This window comes from Chanodichthys erythropterus, chromosome 18 (genome assembly GCF_024489055.1).
Source record: "Chanodichthys erythropterus isolate Z2021 chromosome 18, ASM2448905v1, whole genome shotgun sequence".
NCBI lineage: Eukaryota > Metazoa > Chordata > Actinopteri > Cypriniformes > Xenocyprididae > Chanodichthys > Chanodichthys erythropterus.
In genome coordinates, this window is record NC_090238.1 from 18,835,083 (window position 1) to 18,856,570 (window position 21,488).

Genomic DNA, 21,488 nt, shown 5'->3' on the forward strand with positions numbered 1-21,488 from the left:
ACAACAGTTAGTTTTCTGTCTATAAATGTATCAAAATAGTTGTTCCCTTGTCTATTAAAATGTAACGCGGGTATGACGCCATTGACAGGCGACTCCTCACACGTCCCGGAGCCTTGGTATTGTAATTTTCTCACGATTTACAAATAGTTGGAAACATTTGGGATATTGTAAGTACTCAACTGAACAAAATATATGACACTGGCCTAGTGGTTTTTGGATATTTTACTGCAAAAATCTTACATATTGCACCTTTAACAATCAAGGAAACTAAATGAACTTAGGCATGTAAAACAGGAACAGAACTCAGAGAAACAAAACCAAAACTGAACATACACATGACAGGAGACATTAACAAAAATATTTACTCACATTGCTGTGTGCAAATCCATTACTCCAGTCTTCAGTGTCACATGATCCTTCAGAAATCATTCTAATATGCTGATTTGCTGCTTAAGAAACATGTCTTATTATTATCAATGTATCACCCTAACTGTTAACTACACTTTATTGCAGTGATAGATTTCACCTAGCAGTCTTGTCTTGTCCTCAGTTGTCTGTTTCTATTAAAGATGCCACAAAGTGTCAAATTTTATGTATATTGTCTTTCTGATGTAAATGGTCGTCTCCTGGATTCAAACACTAATCTTTTATCACACTTTTCATTTCTGGAGGTCATAGTTTTAGTCTATAGCGTCGTTGCTGCTTGATTTATGTGTCTCTGTAATGGCTCAGTGGAGACAATAAACCTTATAGGACACAGAGTGAAAAGTGAGAGAGTGCTGAAGGGTACGGATGTAAATCTGATCACAAAGGAAAAATTAGATTCCAGTAATAACACACGGTATGATCAGGGCCACAGTAATATGGTTAGGACTAATCTTTGTGTCTTATGAACTACTATATGTTCAGTCCAGGAAAACCCTATATGCCTCTGACATGGTTAACAAATAAATATGAGCAGGTACTCCTTCTTACGAAAATTATTAGTACATTGTAACTACTTAAGGGGGCAATAGTATTGCCAAATAATTTAACTAAGTTATGAATTATATAATTTATAATATAATCAGAACTATTGTTTTCTAACATAAATCAATAAACAATTCCAGTTAGTATAATCTTGAACATTTATATAACAAAGACATAATATACTAAATTGTCGAAATAAAGTTGAAATGCCACATTGGGATTCGAATAGGTGCATCTCTTTGGTATATGTTCGTTTACAAGAACCGTTTGAATGAACCGAATTTATGAAAAGAATCAAACTTTCCAAAGCAGAGAGAGGAGCGATTAGAACAAACCGATTCTTTTAGACTGAATCAGACTTTCGAAAGCTATATATTGAGATGACTAGTTAGGACGAATCGGTATCACGACTAGACGGAATCAGACCTTCCAAAGCAAAGAGAGAGAATCATTTAGAATGAATTGGAATTTCAAAAGCTTCATAAGAGAGAGAGAACCGGTTAGGAAGAACCGATTCACTGCAATGAATCGAAATTTCCGAAGCCAAAAGAAATAACGCTTGGTTTACCCCAGATTGCAGTTACATAGCCTACTCTACAAATGTGACATTAAAACAATGATCAGTTTGAAGCGTAACTTGAATGAACTTAAGAGGCTGGAGAGTGTCACATAATACAAAACGACACATTCATATACCTAATTTTCTATCATGTTATGCAGAAACTCTTTATCCACAGACCTCAAAACTTTGTTAATAACTTTGAAATAATCGCTCTAAATGACGATTATAGAACATCACGGTTTGAAGTCATTTGACTGAAAACTGCTTTTAACTTCCAACAGAGACAGCCCAGGAAGAGAGGATCCGTCAGCTGGCTCAAGCGGTTCAGGATCAGGCCTTTGAGGTTCAGCAGCACTGGGAACGGTTCAGTGCTCAGGCCGCCAGCTGGCAGCACCAGGTTGACTGGGCTCTGGGGAAACTTCAGGACCTCCAGGATGCCATGAACCAACTGGAGCTCGGTCTGCTTGAGATGGAGAATGAGAACTGGCATTCTGAGGAACGCAGCACGGTCAGCTGTGTGCTGGAGAACGTGAGTTCAAATAGATACATTACAGTAATAATGTACAATAAGGCCCAATAAATGCAATAAATAAAATAACTAACAATGAGCAATTCATTTGTTACAGTATTTATTAATCTTTGTTGACGTTACCAAAAAAAAATACTATTCAAAGATCATATCCATTTAATATCATTAACAGATAAAACTTTTGATTATAATAATGTATGTATTAGTAAATGCTGAACTCAATATTAACTAAGATTAATAAATACTTAAGAATTATTTATGTTAACTTATATAGTTAGTTAGTTAGTTATAAAACAGTAGCATGCATGTTTTCTATTCCAGGTTTCAGAATTGTTTCAAAATGTTCTCAAAATTATTTAAAATTCAGCCTATAAAATTCTAGATGAAATTTGTTTTAAACATATGAAAAACAGTGGTGATTTATATTATTGACCAGCTTGATGGTTTATTTACCATAACGTAAAATTGTCACATTTTGGTATGAGCCAGAATTTGCATTATCTTTCTTATCAGTCTCTATTAAAATCTCTTCTTGTTATTAATTTATGACTTTTATTATTTATGATTTTTTTATGATTTAATATTCAAGGTGTCTTTTATTTAGGATTGAAATCAGTCTATGGTATGTGTCAATTAGAGATATTATTATCAGTGTTTATTGAGAGAAGAGGGAAAATTTACTCTAGTACAACAAATGCGAACACTCTGGTCTTCAGTTTATTCCAGTTTGACCTCCATAGCTTCAGAACTCTATTATACACTCAGATATGTCACAGGTAGCTCATCCCTCATGTCTCATATTTCATGTGATGACCAAATATGAAATATTTGTTGTAAGGTTAGCCTTGAATGGGATAAGGCAGAAATTAGAATGAGATTTGACTGCTCAAGGACATTTCAATAAATAATGAAGCAAGACCTCTGATGTGAGTAAATGTATCTGTTTGATGAAACTACCCTGCCAAGGAAGATTAGGTAGGGGTATTGGGTATGCACAAGGCCATCAGACCACAACAAGATGGACTTATATTGGTAAAATGCTGAGATGTGCATTAATGGGCACAACACTGTCTAAAATACAATGCTTTAAAGATTATGCTTTTTTACATTTTCTTTTTAGTGTGTAATGTTGCTGTTCAAAGGGTTAGTTTACCCATAAATTAAAATTATGTCATTTATTACTCACACTCATGTCGTTCTACACCTGTAAGACCTTGGTTCGTCTTCGGAACACAAATTATGATATTTTTGATGAAGTCCGATGGCTCAGTGAGGCCTCTACAGATGCCCAGAAATGTACTAAAACATATTTAAAACAGTTCATGTGAGTACAGTGGATCAACCTTAATATTATAAAGCGACGAGGATACTTTTTGTGCACCAAAAAAACAAAACAATGACTTTTCAACAATATATAGTGATGGCTGATTTCAAAACACTGCTTCGAACCTTTACGAATCTTTTGTTTCGAATCAGTGGTTCAGAGTGCCAAAGTCACGTGATTTCAGTAAACGTAATCGTTACGTTGTGTTTCGAAATTTCAATAGTTCACGTGACTTTGTGCTCCAAACCACTGATTCGTGAGTAATAAATGACAGAATTTTCTTTTTTGTGTGAACAAACCCTTTAAGCAGGTAAATGGTCTGCAAAGTTACTAAGCACAAAGTCAATCCAAAGGGAGTTATTCTATGCTGTTTCTGATCTCCCTGAAACACTTAGATTGCAGATTTATATTGTAGAGTTTTCTTCCGGGAACGAACATATGTTTCAATGTCTGTTGAAACTCGTGGTTATGGTAAGGGAGTCTCATTTCCCAAACACGCTCAATCACTATACACTGATCCAGCTTTAGAGCAAAATGCTCTTTCTGGAAGGAGGGGCTTCATAGAGACAGGAACTAGAAATCAAGGCAGCTGACTTAACGAAACAGAGAGCCCTTTTTGTGACAACAAATTGAATATTTAATTACTACAATACTAACTTCTCACTAGAAATGTCATCAAAAGTAGGAAAAGTTGGTCAAAATGTACATTTTTCCCCAAAAACTGACCACCAACCTAAAATTTTAGATGCCATCTTTATTTTTTTAGCTCAACAGTCAAGGAATGGAACATGCAGGATTGTGGGATATCAAAGGCCGCGAAGGGTACATCTATGCTGCTTTCAAAAATCAATCAGATGAAGGCATCTCAGGAGACAGAATGTGGCACAGTCATTGGATTTGGACATGCCTTGTTACCTTCCTACTTCCTTTATTCTGCTTGCGGAGGCAGCATTTTTCAGTTTTCGACACAGCCATCGTGTTACTGACAGACTGAGAAGAGAGGTGCTGCAACAATGAAAAAAAATGTGAAAAATATTGTGTTTTTTGAACATTCTAGCATGAAAACCTATTCTAATATTACTCCAAAAACAAAATCAAGTCTTTGTAAAAGGCATAAAATGGTCTCTTTAAGCTGTATGGATCCATTGTCATGCTAAATTTAAATAAATGCACTCACGTGAGACGTCTGGTTTTATCTTTAAAGGTGGAAATTATAGATTATTTTAGACTTCAGGTATAGAAGACATAATACCCATATAATAATTATAAAGATGCCAGCAGTCTGGCATCCCTCAATGACCTTTTCATAAGATGCATTCAAACCCCAGCACTGACCTTGAAGAATCGATCATTTTTAATCTCGCATTAGGATCACTCAGACCACACGGAGTCTAGTTTGTTTTTGCTCCTTTATCCCGCGGCTTGACGAGTGTGTGACTGTCATGTTGTTTTGAGGATCCTGTGGGCAGAAATATTGACCTTCCATATCGACCTGGGCAGCTGGAGAACATAGATAATTAATCTGCTACTCGCCCAATGACACTCTTGGGCCTTGTTTCACCAACGCCCCCCCATCAAACTACAGTCAGGCAGCTGCAAGCTAACTCATTTTTGGAGCTCAAACAACTATATTTGTCACCCCAAGTGAGTATCTTGGGATTTCATGTAATAGTTATATTAGTGTTACTGAAAGAGTTGCGCCGTTTGTGCTTTTGGGATGTGGCACTGTGGCATCACACAAGATGAAAAGGGCACTCATTATATTTTGGCAGAGATGTGTCTCCACAGGCTCTTGAAGACAGGCATGTTGGATAATGAGCGTCTGGTCATTTCAGAAGTGAAGTACCAGAGAGTTCTTTCTCATATTCCCTGAACAATGTCTTTATTTTTCTCTAGCCTACCCCCTGCTTAGTCTTCTCTTTGGATGAAAAAGTCTTTAAAGCCCTGTAATTTCCCTCTGATCTGAGCTACCATTGTGTCTCTGTTGGGGAGGTCTATTTCCATCAGTGCATTATGGTCTGGTAGCACAGTTAGATGTTAGGCATCATTTTTTATCTTGCCATCTGTTGTAGGCATAATCTTTCAATCTTGATTGTTTGAGAACATTTTTCTTTTTCAAAATCTTGTCAGGGGACTATAGGTAATTTGCACCGGCAGTTGCAATGCTCTCATACGGATAAGAGACATTTGTCCCACGACTTCTTGTCTGGTAAGTTGTGTGGAATGTTTTTTAAACATTTTTCAGCATTCCCATAATCATGGAAAACAGTTTGAAATTGTGTGAATTAATAAACAGTCATTTCTAAAGTGAATATACTGTACACTACCAATTAAAAAGTTTGGGGTCAGTCAGACTTTAATTCAGTAAAGATGCATTCAATTGAGTTACAGTAAAGAATTTTACATTGTCAAAGCTGTTCTTTTGTACTTTCTATTCATCAAAGAATCCTAAAAAAAAAAACATATCACAGTTTCCACAAAACAATATTAAGCAGCACAACTGTTTTCAACATTGATGATAATAAGAAATGTTTCTTGAGCAGCAAATCAGCATATTAGAATGATTTCTGAAGGATCATGTGACACTGAAGAATGATGCTGAAAATTCAGCTTTGCATAACAGGAAAAGTTATAAAAATTTTAATAAAATTTCACAATATAACTGTTTTTACTGTATGTTTGGTCAAAATAAATGCTAAATAAATTCTTTCAAAAACATCTTACTGACCTCAAACATTTGAATGGTAGTGTACAATTGTTTAGTTATACTCAACTCTTGCTCTTGTGAAACACAATCCCTATAAATATTTTTAAAAAATATAAAGTCAATTTGAACCACCTGAACAAGCCATAAAATTGGTCAAAAAGTGGGGGAAACAACAATTGATACAATTTGTATCAAATACTTTTTTTCTTTTTCCCCATTATATAATAAAAACTTTTTCAAGCTTTGCTTGAAAGTTACTCAAGTGTCATGACTTTCTGTCTCTTCAACCAGTTTCCGTTCAGTTCCCATGGCAGAGAGCTGTTTTTCATAATGGCGTCCCTTATTATATCAAGTGAGTTTTGCTTCATACATTCTCATTTCCACTATGGCACTTAATATGATTTCCCATGTGTTCAATATTGCATCCGAATAAAGTTATTTCACAAATTTAAATCTAATTGCACAGTCACCCTTACTAAAATGTATTACATTAACCATAGGTCTCCCAAATACTTGCACCATTCAAAGGTTTGGGTTTTGTAAGATTTTTTTAAAGATGTTTTTGAAAGTCTCTTCTGCTCACCAAGGCTACATTTATTTAATCAAAAATACAATAGAAATATTAATTTTGTGAAATGTCTTTGCAGTTTAAAATAATGGTTTTCTTTTTGAATTTGTTTTAAAATGTAATTTGTTCCTGTGATGGCAAAGCTGAATTTTCAGCATCATTACTCCAGTCTTCAGTGTCACATGATCCTTCAGAAATCATTAGTATAAAAATAAATCTTACTGACCCAAAACGTTTGAATGATAGTAATTCCACATAGTATTCATTAACAAATGAATGTTTAAATTAGTGTGATCTTCAAATAAGTCAAATGTCATTTTCATGCTTTGATTTGACAGAATCCAAATCAGGGAATTGATGTTGATGAATATTAATTATGTTTCAGTCATGAGCAGCAGACCACCTCATGGGATCATCCAAAGATGACACAACTATTTCAGTCAATGGGTCTGTCTTTTTACCTGTCAATCAGTGTCAAGTGTTCTGTCAATTTCTCATAAAGTAGTTCACTACTTTATATAAGTACAAAATGTTCAGTATTCCAACTTCTCATAAATGGTATTTTGCACAGTATTTGTTTGAAAATAAAGTGTATCTAGAACTTTCTTTATTCCTAATTCATCCTAATGTTTTCCACTGTGTGCAGCTGATCTGAGTCAAGTGCGTTTCTCCGCTTACCGCACAGCTATGAAGAGCCGCCGGCTACAGAAGGCCCTCTGCTGTGAGTGATACCTTATCATTTGTCTTATACTTCTTACTTGACTAACAAAGTTATGGTACTTCTGTGGGGAATTTTGTACCATTGCAATATAATATTTTTTTTGGACATTTATCATTGCTTGGCAAATTACTGTCCGTGTGAACTCCCCTCTTCACTGCTCACTTGAAATGACTATAGAGGAAATACAAAGAAAATAAACAATACTGCATAAAACAAAGACAATTTTAAACATGAAATGTTGAGCTCTTTTTGCTAATTTTGTCAGGCACTTTTGGGACATTTATGGTACGCTAACTATGAGTCTTTGATCTTCGAAATTGCAGTAGGAATTTTGAAAGCATTGGAGCCAGCAAGCAACTTGCTGATAACATTAGCACAGTACAAGCTGTGCGGAAATAGCCTGCAGTCAGGTTAGTTGGATGGTGTTTTTGGTTACAGACAGCAGCTGCTTTTTTCTTTATATCTTTAGATGTGGGTAATGTTGAGAAAGGGTAGTTGTTGAAACGTATAATTGGTTGCAAATCAGATGATTGCCGATAAGAAATATAATTTTTTGCTGCCTTTTCACTAGGGAATTTTCATTACACGCCAATGGATGAGTTACGCTCTGGTGACTTTCATTAAAATGCACTGAATGGAATTCATTGTGGAGCCAGAAATGAGTGGAGATGAAATCGTACATATGAATACCGTCTGTCTGTTTCAGTGGACCTTTTGGAGCTCAGCAGAGCCCAGAGCGTCTTTGATCAACACAAACTCACGCATAATGAGCAGCTACTGGAGATACCATGCATCATAAACTGTCTCTGCACAATCTACCATGAACTTCAGCAGGTGCATCCGGATCTGGTTAACATCCCTCTGTGTGTGGATCTGTGTCTCAACTGGCTTCTAAAAGTCTATGACAGGTCTGTATGGGTCTTATCTTCAATACAATGGTCCTAAACGTATTTAGTCACACTTAAGATGTATGAATGTTGCATTAAATAACAAAATATATGGCATTTATTAAAAGAAATAAATAAATTAAGTGCCGTTTAATTTTAAAGATTGACTGCAATAGTATGCATAAACATGACTAGTACAAAAATGCAAAATGCAAAAGTACTTTTTTTTTTACATAAAAGTTTATTTGGTTTGATAAAACAACAGATAAACGGTTTAAAATAAGGGTTAAAAAATAGATACTTTGCAGTTGTGTCCATAGTCCTGAAAAAAAGCTTTCCTTATGATTTAATATTTTTATCTAAGAATGCAATATTTATAATTTTGTTTAAGTCTGACTAAATTGACCGAATACATTTTAGTGCCACTGTAAATATTCTCATAAAAATAAAATAATCTCATGACCTCTAAACTATTGCAGACAATCTCCTCCGTAATGGTGGCTCTCATACATATTTGATATAATGTTTTATGTTAATTTCATCTGCTGTCCTACAGCAATGTTTCTATTTTTGTCAAGAAGAAAGGCTGACACAAAAAGACAACCATTGGTTATTATTCACTAAGATATTTACTGGACATAGAAGATAATGGGCCCTATTTTTATCTAAGCGCATGGTCTGAAGTGCATGGTGCAGGTGTACTTAGGGTTTGTCCGAATCCACTTTTGCTAGTTTAACGATGGAAAAAAATGGTCGGCGCGGCAGGCGGATAGTCCAAAATGGTTGTACCTAGTCTCTTAATGAGTCATGGGTGTGTTTTGGGTGTAACGTGCAATAAACCAATCAGGGTGTCATCTTCCATTCCCTTTAAAAGCCAGGTGGGCTTGCACCATGGTGAATTGCTATTTACATGGCGGAATATAGACACGTCAACCTGATGAGTCAGTTTAAATACATCTGCGTATTGCCACGATTGGTCAAATAATTAGCCAATTTCATTCGTCATTACTGCAAATAGGTAATTCTAAAACATGGAATGACTATCCATTAGAGGCATTTTTATCTTGATGTACACAATAACAATCTTTTACATTGTAATCCTTTTATTTTTAATAATTGGCATGTTTTTGTTCTGCTGCGCATCCCTTTGTGTGTAACAAGCAGAGTGTACTTATACCCGCCTGTGCCATTGATTTTAGACCATGCTTTTGTTGGACAATGGCACAGTCATTTTCAATTGCCTCAAAATAGCAACACGACAACAATGCACCTGAACACACCTCGTTTTCAGACCAGCATGCCCATGGGCGAACAGATGGGCGCGAGTGCATTTGCCATTTAAACAACGTGGGCGCTGGATGTGAAAATTATTACTGCATCAGGCTAAAAAACTAGCAAAAAAACATTTGCGTCGCATTGCGCCGGGTGTATGATAGGGCCCAGTAAGTACGTAATATCTGTGACACATCAATGTAACTCTAGCCCCGAATTGTGCTGTTAAAACTAAGAGCAGTGTTTTGATTGGCCCACAGAACCACAATTTTATTTTACAAATATTTTTTACGAATAGCAAAGTAACTGGGGTATAAGTATTTTAATATCAGAAACATAAAAAAATCACCATTGAGATCGACCATTAACCCCTCACTGTCTCTGTTTCATTTTAATAGCGAAAGAAGTGGAAAAGTTCAAGTATTGTCCATGAAGATAGGCTTGTTTTCTCTTTCAAAAGGACCCATAAAGGACAAGTACAAATGCAAGTATTTTTATATTAAATATGATAGATATAAATAAATATATATTTTGTTAAATCTCAATTTATAGAGATAATTTAAGTTATTTGTGAGACTCTGGCTACTTTCCTACATTTTAAAATGTGTGCACAATTTCACTGCAAACTTTGAGTCTTTAAAAGTATCTGATAATGGATTTGGAATGCAACACTGTCCTTGCTGTGACCCTCACAAAGACATTTATAAATTGGATCTTAAGTCTAAAATCTTCTCCACTCACTCTCCCAGTCTGATAATGTGATGTTCTTTGAGTTTTGCTCCTGCTGTCCTCCAAAGATCTGTTCGCTCAGGTGGCCAGCGCTGCAGGGCTCTGTAACCAGAGGCAGCTGGCTTTACTGCTACACAACGGCATCCAAATCCCACATCAGTTCGGGGAGGCGGCCGCATTTGGAGGGAGTAACATGGAGCCTAGTGTCCGTAGCTGCTTTCAATATGTAAGTTAACACTGTAAGTTAATCTCTCTTCAAATCAGTTGTTTAGACAGCAATGAGATTAAATCAAGGTGAAATGGAGACTTGTGTGTCAGATTTTTCTCCTGAGAACCAATGTTACTTTAGTCAGTTATACATATACTATCATAGTTTTATTAAAGTGTTCCTATTATGCTGTTTTAAAGGTTCCTAATTTCCTTAATGTTGGAGGTCTCTTACGATAGGTTTACATGCATCCAAAGTAAAAAAAATAATAATAAAAAAAACACTTTAATTTTCTTTTTTCTAATTTTTTATGACCTCTTTTCTCTGTGTTTGAAACGGTTTAATAAAGGATTTAGTCTCTCTAAACTAGGGATGTGCGACTAATTTCATAAACGTTTAAATGGAAATTTTGCAACCGACTAGATGTCCAAACCATGATTCTCGTGTATGAAAAGTATCTGTACACATGATGGGCGGCAAAATCACAAGAAAAGCTTGACGTATACTGACAGCTATACATTATTTAAGCATATTCTCTTTGTTAGGATGTTAATATACCAACTGTTCAACTGTAAAGTAAGTTTCATTCACAATATTTCTCCTTTAATCCGATATAAAATGTTGAATTGTCCCTCAGTATAACAAGCCCATAAGCAAGCTTAATTGCTTATGCTAGTTTGGCATGACATAGAAGAAAATGGAAATGTTTTGTGTAGACTGTCAAAATCCCTCACCTTGCTCATCTTCTGAGTGGACATTTCTCTGCCACAAGTGCCACAGAGAAAACCAACACATGCAAAATCTGATGTAAACTGAAATGATTTTGTTTTCTGATCCAGATCAGATTTCAAATCAATGTATTAATTTTGAAAAGTAACATTAACATGACTGTAATTTTAAACATAGCCTCTGTAAAAATATAAAGCAAAACATGTGAACGACTAGTATTTGCAAGTCGACTAGCAGCAGGAGTATCGTAACTAGTAGTCGAATAGTCTCGCACATCCCTACTCTAAACCCCTCCTTTCTGAGAGCCTGCTCTGCTCTGATTGGTCAGATGGTCTGTTGTGATTGGTCGACCGCTTACAGCACGTGTCGGAAATGAAACGCCTGTTAACTTCAGCTCCGGATGCTTCCTAAACACTTATTACACAGTAATACAAACAGTAACAATGGTGTCTGTTTTACCATATCAATGCAATAAAGACCATATGGGCTGGAATTATGTGTTACAATTTCAAACCTTTGTTGGTTTGTGCAGGAAGTATAGACTTGAATTACTGTCGCCTCATTTCAGGCTGTTCAGAATCAGGCTGTTTCCCTTTTTTTTTTTTTTTTTTTTTTTTTGGAAAACTATAACTCACTCTGTTATGCACTTTAATCTTTAAAACTTCTCAGACCTTTTACAGTTATATTACACTACACAAAAGATAATACCCGAAAAAACACAATAGGGGCACATTAATATTTTGAATTAGCTTTTATTTTTTGTTTTCATTTTCATTTTAGTTACATTTTTGCTTTTGTAATATATATTAGTTTATTTAATTATCAATATTTTGAATTCATTTACTTTTATTTCAGTTTTAGTTTTGGATATGTTTTAGTTATTTCCAGTTTTTAGTGCTTCAACTTAGTTATTTCAATAATTTAATTTCTTATTTCGTTTTTCATCTAATATTTGTATTTTTATTTTATTTCAGCTTTGTCAATTAAAAAAAATTTTTTTTAATATATTTAGTTAATAAAAAAAGAATTTTTGAGGACATGTTAACAATGTTTCAAACTAAGATTTGCCAAAACACCAAAGTCTGCACTTGAAAATCAGAGATCTCAAAATGAACTCAAATATTTCTCATCAAATTCTTCTAAGACCAAATGATCTACATTCAGCCGCATTTGGTTTAGACTTAAATGGGCTGCCTGTAACCAGTGAATTATAGTGCTAATGAAGCAAACATATTATCAGTACAAGTATGTGAGAAACATCTGAGCAATTTGATGTTCCTCTGGATGATGTCCATCATTTGGTCAAATTTGTTCTGTTGAACCTCATTACATAACCATAACAAAATTAAAAAAAAAAACTTTATTTACTGAGGAAGTGAAAAAACATACACATACATTAATAAATGACAGTCTTTAACAAAAAGGTTAACTGACATGTAAATCAAATCAAAAGATGATACATAATTCAGGTGTGTGAGACATTATTCCTAAAGGGAGCTGCTGAACGGATGCTCAGACTTGTTTATGTGGGGATAGGGGCTCATCATTACACATCAGTGAGTTTTGACATATAAATAAATGATGAGCTCAGTTATAAGAGTGGCAGACCTGCCAGGGGATTTACATCGCCACTTTCCGACGGTTAGCGGTTCGTATGACAGCTGATGCACAAGCTATCAAGAGATATTTAAATGAAATCCACTTGATTTGTGTGCATGCATTGCCATAATATCACATGATGGAGTGCTTTTATGATGTGAACCACATCCGCTGGTATAATGGAGTATTTATAAATCCGTTCAGCTCTCCTGAAAGTCGCCCTGGACAGAGCCTCCAATACTTTACTGTTTTACTTGGGTCACAGTGGAGCTCTTTTCATTTAATGTTGCATGTAATGAAAGACTGCCTTGATAGCCCTGCCTTAACTGGCCTGCTGTAATTGATTCATAACAGTAGTAGCAGTTTTAATGCCATGGGGGAGACACAAATGACCACAATTGGCCCCATTTGCTTCACTTCAAAATTACTAATGGATCCCTTGCCCTCGGGCTAATAAGATGGGATATTATAGTTTTTGGGTTGTAGATGAATACACTTCTGAAATGATAAATAGACCATCAGAGTGCTTTTAGACTCCATTATAGTATGTCATGCAGTGCACTGCACTAATAAATGAGGGGTTTGTCTGTGCTGGCGGGTTTCAGGTGGGCCGTGATGATGTCATTGAGCTGCAACAGTTTGTGGACTGGATGCATTTGGAGCCACAGTCCATGGTGTGGTTGCCTGTACTTCATAGAGTCGCCTCTGCAGAAATGGCCAAACACCAGGCCAGATGTAACATCTGTAAAGAGTGTCCCATGGTGGGCTTCAGGTAAAAAAAAAGTGAATAATGATGAAATATATATCACTGCTGTGGACAAAATTGGGCTGGAAATATATATATATATATATATATATATATATATATATATATATATTTTTTTTTTTTTTTTTTTTTTAGATTTTTGTAACATCTTTATGGAATTTGAACAAAAAAAATACAGTTTAAAAGGGATTTTATTATTTTTAGAATTAAACATTAAAGGGTTAGTTCACCCAAAATGAAAATTCTGTCATTTATTACTCACCCTCATGTCGTTCCACACCTGTAAGACCTTTATTCATCTTCAGAACACATATTAAGATATTTTTGATAAAATTTGATGGCTCAGTGAGGCCTGCATTGCCAGCAAGATAATTAACATAAATTTAATTAATTATAGTTGCCCATAAAGTTACTAAAGACATATTTAAAACAGTTCATGTCACTACAGTGGTTCAACCTTAATGTTGTGAAAGGCCGAGAATACTTTGTGAAACAAAAAAACTAAATAATGACTTTATTCAACAATATCTAGTGATGGGGGATTTCAAAACACTGCTTCATGAAGCTTTGAAGCTTAATGAATCTTTTGTTTCGAATCAGTGGTTCGGAGCGTGTATCAAACTGCTAAAGTCATGTGATTTAAGTAAACAAGGCTTATGTAATGTAAAATGTAAAGTAATGTAAAATAATAAGTAATGTTGGTGCAGCCATTTGCGAGAATGATAACCTGTAACTTTTCAGTTCCTTGTCGACACACTGGGTTCTTTCTTTATTTCTCTTTTCTCTGTTTGCTGTACACACAGTGATCAGCTGAATTCTGCATGAAATCATTCTCACTGAGGTAGTCATTTAACATTTTGTTCCAGTTTTAAAACATACAGTGACTTGTTCATCTTACAAACAAATTTTTCACCTGTGCCTAACTTCATTTCATATCCTTCTGGCTGTTCCATGTAGATCTCTCAGTCAGTTGGAACATGCAAATAAGCAGTTCCACATCCATCTGATTCGAGATCATATTGTAAAAAAGTGACATGTGAAGTGACATGTGACCAATTTGTGCTCTGCATTTAACCCATCCAAGTGCACACACACAGCAGTGAACACACACACTGTGAACACACACCCGGAGCAGATGCAAATGGCAGCGAGCTTTTGTGCTGCCATTTGCATCAAGGCACATACTTTAGTGATATTTGCTGTTGGGAAGAAAGTCTCTTTGTAATCTACACCCATCACTTGACTATATACTTTAGCGACATCTCTGGCCTTGTATGTCTGAGTCTCTTCTCATTATTTTTGATTGCATAGACCCATCTACCCCCCACTGTATATTAACCTTCTGGTAGCGTAGTTATGTGTCATTTTCCTTAAGGGACCTATTTCCTCTTTCATGGCCTTAGCCCACATCTGTGACTCACTTGAACTCATAGCTTCCCTGAATTACTGTGGTACATCACAACATTCAGTAACAGTAGTCAACATTGATTAGAATCTGGTCATCACACTCAACATCAGAAACATAATCTTTCAAATATTGGGGAGCTTTCCTATTTCTCGTAGGTTAACATGTACTGTGATCAACTCACTCTGTCTGAGCACTAGCCTGATTTTTGGTCTCATTTTGAGGTTCATGAGTCTCTTCTGGGGTTTGATCAGTCACATTCTCTTTTGACTGGGAGCATACATATCTTCGGTATGGAGTTCGCTGCATTCTGCCTTTGTAGAACCTGTTGTGAATTACTGCGGCAGTCATTACAGCATAGGTCCACAACATCTTAGGTACCTTGTTCTCTAGGAGCATACATCTTGGCATCTCAAACAGGGTTGTCCAATTTCTATCAGCAGTCCCATTTTAATGGGGTGAATATATGGTGCTGAGGTCTCATGTCTAATAGCCTACAATTCTTGCTTAGCAGTGACTGAAACTCTTGCCATGAATTCAGTGCTGTTATCTAACACAATTTATGGTCCCATGAGGGGCTGTCAGCAAAGAACTTTTCAGTAGCTTTCACAGTGTCACTCTTTGTTTTTAGAAAGTACACAAACACCTGCTGTCCCTTGTTGTCAATCAGACACACCTCTGTGTCACCTCTTCTCAGAGCCGCTCCACTCACTCTGGTCCTACCAACTCAATGTTGTGTTTCTCCAGCTGGAATTTGTCATCAAACCTTTTCCAGTGTCCGTAATAATGTGTGATGTCTCACCTGTGTCCACCATCAGTCCTTTTCGTTGCACTCTGTAAAACTGGCAGTCACTTGCTTTAAAGGTGCCCTAGAATTAAAAATGTAATTTACCTCGGCATAGTTGAATAACAAGAGTTCAGTACATGGAAAAAACATACAGTGAGTCTCAAACTCCACTGTTTCCTCCTCCTTATATAAATCTCATTTGTTTAAAAGACCTCAGAAGAACAGGCAAATCTCAACATAACACCGACTGTTACGTAACAGTCGGGGTGTACACCCCAATATTTGCATATGCCAGCCCATGTTCCCAACATTATGAAAGGCATTAGACAAGGGCAAAACATCTGGATGTGCACAGCTGAATCAGACTAGGTAAGCAAGCAAGAACAACAGCGAAAAATGGCAGATGGAGCAATAATAACTGACATGATCCATGATAGCATGATATTTTTAGTGATATTTGACTTAAATTGTCTTTCTAAATGTTTCGTTAGCATTTTACTAATGTAGGCTACTGTTGGTTAAAGTTACCATCGTTTCTTACTGTATTCACGGAGACAAGAGCCGTCGCTATTTTCATTTTTAAACACTTGCAGTCTATATAATTCATAAACACAACTTCATTCTTTATAAATCTCTCCAACAGTGCGTAATGTTCGCTTTAGCCACGGAGCACTATCAAACTCATTCAGAATCAAATGTAAACATCCAAATAAATACTATACTCACATGACCCGAAGCATGCATGCAGCATACATGACGTAAATTTTAAAAATCCATTTGAGGGTTATATTAGCTGTGTGAACTTTGTAAATGCACTGTATTATAGAGTCGCGAGCTCGATGGGGAGGGAGCATGAGATTTAAAGGGCCAGCAGCCCCAGAATCGGTGCATAGTTAATGATGCCCCAAAATAGGCAGTTAAAAAAATAATTTAAAAAAATCTATGGGGTATTTTGAGCTGAAACTTCACAGACACATTCAGGGGACACCTTAGACTTGTATTACATATTGTAAAAAAACGTTCGATGGCACCTTTAAAAATAAATGCGTGTTTGTTTTTGTCCTCTTTATCAGTGGCTTGTTTAACGTTGTCTGTCTTTTTGCATCTGTACTTCGCTTCTTTGTGCGTCGAGCTTTTGCAGTAACTACACCACAGTCTTTTGCAATGTTCATTCAGGCAAGCACAGGCTTTATGCAACTTTTGTCCGGGACTGAGGCAATCACTATCATCACATTATCATCACTCGTGCTGGTGTGAAACTTTTGTACTTTCAAAACCTTTCTGCAAACATTATGTTTACATCACTTTGTGTGATATGGATGGCAGACGGTTTAAATGAGTCAAAATCATCGCAATTAACAATCTATCACTGAGACTCTCTTCGACATTTCTCAGTGCTGTTTCGGCTCTGATAATATAATCCTTGACGCTCTCATTTGCCACTTTCTGCAGTGACGTTAACTCTGTGTACAGGCTAATTATTTGTGGCTTTCCTTTACCAGCATAATAGTTTCTCAAAATCTGTAGAGCTTTCCTACCGTCGTCCGCTGCATCTCTCATTACAAGAGACAAACTTTCGTCATCCAGGTACTGAATCAGCTCAGCATATGCTTCCTCGTTTTTATCGGCAGCATCTTCATCATCTTTCTCATCACGGGCTGGGAACTTTTTTTAATTTTGCATATATCCATTTATGGATAACAGGTCACATACGTGATCAGTATGAGGACACACCCATTACAAATGTTATTTGTGTGGGCTGTGCCATATAAGTCAAGTCACATTTATTTACATAGCACTTTATACAATACAGATTGTATCCGAGAAGTTTTACAGTAATAAACAGGAATAAAAGTATTAATGTTGCAAAATTCTTAAATTATGAAACAAATTCATTTTCAGCTGTAGACAATTCAATTCTGCTTTAGTTCAGTGTTGATTCGATTTAGCAACAGTGTCAGTGTAGCAAATTTAATTAGTTATGAAACAAACTCAGTTCAACTTTAAAGCAGCTCTACAGAAGGCAATACTGTCATTATTACAAGTCAGTTCAGTGTTGATTCAATTTAGTTGAATAACAGGAAAAAAAATAGTGTCGTTATCCAATTCGCTTTTCCAGTTCAGTTTTGTTCTCATCTGACAGTGTCAGTCATCAGGCATGGTGGCATATCTGAATCTTCTTAACAAAACATTGCACAGGGGTGGTTTTAGACCCTTTATAGGGGGGCTTCAGTAACGCTGTCTGTCGTCTCAGCCTCCCTAAAATGAATCTGAACGATTGGGCCAGTGCTACTTCCTCAAGAAAGTTGATCATTTTCACTTGTGTTTAAGTCTTGTCAGTTTAAACATTCAAGTGATTTTAAGACGCTGCGAAAGAGAACTCAATGCAGTACTCGTGCGCTGTGATAGATCGTTTCTGCGCACACTCTGAAAGTGCCGAGTGGAGTTCACTTTTGTGTCTTCTTGAGCAAAATCACACAAAATGATGTCAAAATGTCCGTCTTGATGAGTATCCCTGTAAACACAGTCTTAAGTGAATGTAAGCAGTTAAGAAAATGACAGATGTGTGTCAGTATCCATGCATTAGGTCTTAAAGTGACAGCAGCCTCATATTCCTTCTGTTTCCTGTGTTAATGTTATTTAAACAAAAGAAAAAGAGAATTACTCACTGCTCTTAATTAAGCAACTTATGTAGCTTTAATGGGTATCTCATTATATTTACTTCATAAAGTAATACAATTTTCACAAGCACTGTATATTTAATTTGTTTCTATGTTCTCTTGTATTTATTTGTGCTATTGCTTGTAATTGGTTTATTCATTCTTATTTCATTATTGACCGTTTACTTGTCTTTAATGTTTGAACTTTATATTAGGTAGGCAATATTAGTTTTTGCTGTGGAAATTTCACTGGTATTGAATTGAATACAATTGGTATTGGTATTAAAATGTTGGTATTGTAAGGTTATATAGGTCAAAAACAACAAAAGCAATCACTTTATTTATTTAGTCTGGGCCAGTAAATGTTTTGGCAGGCCAAGTAAATATCTGAATCTGGTCTAAAAAATCCTTAGTGTTGAGCCCTGAGTCAATATTTTTTTTAGCTAGTTAACAGTAATACTTGTTTATAATAATGATATGATGACAATTTTCTGTTAGTCAAACAATAGCCTACAGATGTATCGATTTGAAGTGTACTGCAGAAAGACTGATATATCTATATAAATGGTACCATTTCTAGAGGCACCACTTAGGCAATGGTCTCTTGCTACACATTCTCACTGAGGGCTAAACCCCCCTGAGAATGAAATCCTATAACTGCTCTTGGCAATAACAGATCATATAACTGTTACAGTGTGAAACATCTGTCTGTCCTTTAGGTATCGAAGTCTAAAGCACTTCAACTACAACGTGTGTCAGACATGTTTTTTCTCGGGAAGGATTACCAAGGACCATCATCTCAGCTACCCCATGGTGGAGTACTGCACCCCTGTGAGCATCTTGATCTCTTCCTGCTTTTATTTCAGAAAAAAGTATGGTTGTGTTTTCATATGGTTCACTGTGGCCGCAAAATTTAGGGGCGGAAAAAGGGCGGGTGTTGCACCACCCTGAATTTTCTGAAGGGTTTTTTTTTTTTTTTTTAGTATTATTACAATTTAAAATTATTTATAAATTATTATTTAAAATTAGTCATCAGTTGGCTTTCACCGTTTGTAATCTTCCTATGAAGAGACTGTCAGATCAACGCGTTGCTACATTTCTCTCAGATAAGGTAAATGCTTAACACAATTGGCGTCACTTTGATTGTGTACTGTTATATTATCTTCCAAAAATCATCTCCTTGAAGACGATATTTCACCCACACACGACAGTCTGGTGATCTGCTGCTGCCCGATACACGCAAATGCTAGCATCATTTGTTGTTTCTGTCTCTTTGAAAAAAAGAAAAAAAAATTTTTCGACCTTTTTTTATCCCGTTGTGAACTACCCGGTGTAATAATGAATAATTTTTTGTTGCATCGTTCCAACTGTAACAATTTTTATTATGACAAACATCAAAGCGTGAAATATAGCACGCAGTTTATTTTCGTTTTTTTTAATTTTTTATTTCGAGTTATATTTCATTGTTTATTATTTAATTATTTTTAAATTAATTTTGTTAAAACTGTTAGTTTTGAAATACTTATGTTTAAAGAATTGTTTCCCGCGATTTTAAATTCTGTGTAAATGCATTTATGCCGCTTCAGAGGAGCATTAAACAGTCTGTGTAAATGCACATTTTTGTGATTTTATGCCGCTTCAGAGTTGGTTTCTGTGCCGCTTTATCTGTGTATGTATGCCTTTAGAATGATTTCTGAATGATCATGTGACCCTGAAGACTGGAGTAATGATGCTGAAAATTCAGCTTTGCCATCACAGGAGTAAATTACATTTTAAAACATATATTCAAATAGAAAACAATTATTTTAAATTATAATAATATTTCACAATATTACTGTTTTGTTTGTTTGTTTGTTTTTTTAAATCAAATAAATGCAGCTTTGGTGAGCATAAGAGACTTCTTTTAAAGGCATTAAAAAAATCTTACAGATCCCAAACTTTTGAATTGCATATATGTTACAACTAAAGGAACAGATGTAAAAATAAAGTGAAAAGAATTAAATTTAAATTAAAGAATTTAAGTAAACTAAATTATTTAAATGTTTCAGAGTCCCTGCATGTCCTAGCACTATTCAACAAAACACAATTTTGCAAATCAACCATAAAGATTTACTTAGGGAACCTAGAAAAACAGTAACAAAGAAACTAAAGATCTTTAAATGGAAGCAAAAATTAACTTCAGGAGATGGCAATGCCAACATAACAAACAAAAGAAATCTGTTTTAGTAAACTAAATAACTAAAGCACAACATAAACAGGCAAACAAAAGACACAGAACTAAACCTAACTTCCTCTCTAACTCAATATAAACTGGAGAAAAATATATACAAAATAAATGGCACCCTTCCTTAAATTAAGATATAAACCATTAAATAATAATGAAACACAAGAAAATACAACTTGCCCTGCACTCAGCAAATAAAAGTGTAAAAATCCATTAACAATCAGTGGACCAGAATATCCCATACAATTATTTAACACCTTAATTAAATACCTTACACAGTACACAAAAACACGGGGAGAAAACGAGCAAATGTCTGAAACAGGAGAAAGGGACTTTCAGGGACTCTCACATATGTATATTTCTTTTTTTATTTTCTTTATGGTTTTTTCAAACCTAAACGCACTCCAGACCTGCTACTGTAATTCTTCATGCACAACAGAACATTTCCCTACAGCCTCTCTGTTGCAGACGACCTCTGGAGAAGATGTGCGTGACTTCACCAAGGTGCTGAAAAACAAGTTCCGCTCAAAGAAGTACTTCACCAAACACCCTCGGCTCGGCTACCTGCCCGTGCAGACCATCCTAGAGGAAGACCATTTGGAGACGTGAGTTTTCCTAGTAGAAATATTCAAGATGCATTTTTCTGGATAAGATCTTATTGAGATTTTTATTTGTCTATGATTCTTGTTTGAACAGTGTATAAGCAGTATCATAATTTGACCATAAGATGCCATATCTCTGTCAACTGAAGTAAAGACTTCCTGTCATTACTCAGCCTCATGGGAAACATGCTTCTGTTTTTCTGGGTTCCTAAATTACTGAAGGTCTATTCATGTGCCATT

General features: G+C 35.6%; 1 protein-coding gene across 1 annotated transcript in view; it reads left to right on the forward strand.

The window, feature by feature from the left end:
* The window catches only part of LOC137006268 (utrophin-like), a 36,367-nt gene extending 15,112 nt beyond the window's left edge, over positions 1–21,255 (forward strand). Inside the window, exons 5-15 of the mRNA XM_067366902.1 lie at positions 1,813–2,060; positions 5,515–5,593; positions 6,383–6,443; positions 7,045–7,106; positions 7,306–7,380; positions 8,087–8,288; positions 9,938–10,023; positions 10,337–10,494; positions 13,410–13,576; positions 19,142–19,253; positions 21,115–21,255. Coding sequence (XP_067223003.1) covers positions 1,813–2,060; positions 5,515–5,593; positions 6,383–6,443; positions 7,045–7,106; positions 7,306–7,380; positions 8,087–8,288; positions 9,938–10,023; positions 10,337–10,494; positions 13,410–13,576; positions 19,142–19,253; positions 21,115–21,255 — 1,391 coding nt within the window. The remainder of the gene's footprint in view (positions 1–1,812; positions 2,061–5,514; positions 5,594–6,382; positions 6,444–7,044; positions 7,107–7,305; positions 7,381–8,086; positions 8,289–9,937; positions 10,024–10,336; positions 10,495–13,409; positions 13,577–19,141; positions 19,254–21,114) is intronic.
* The last annotated feature ends 233 nt before the right edge of the window (positions 21,256–21,488 follow it).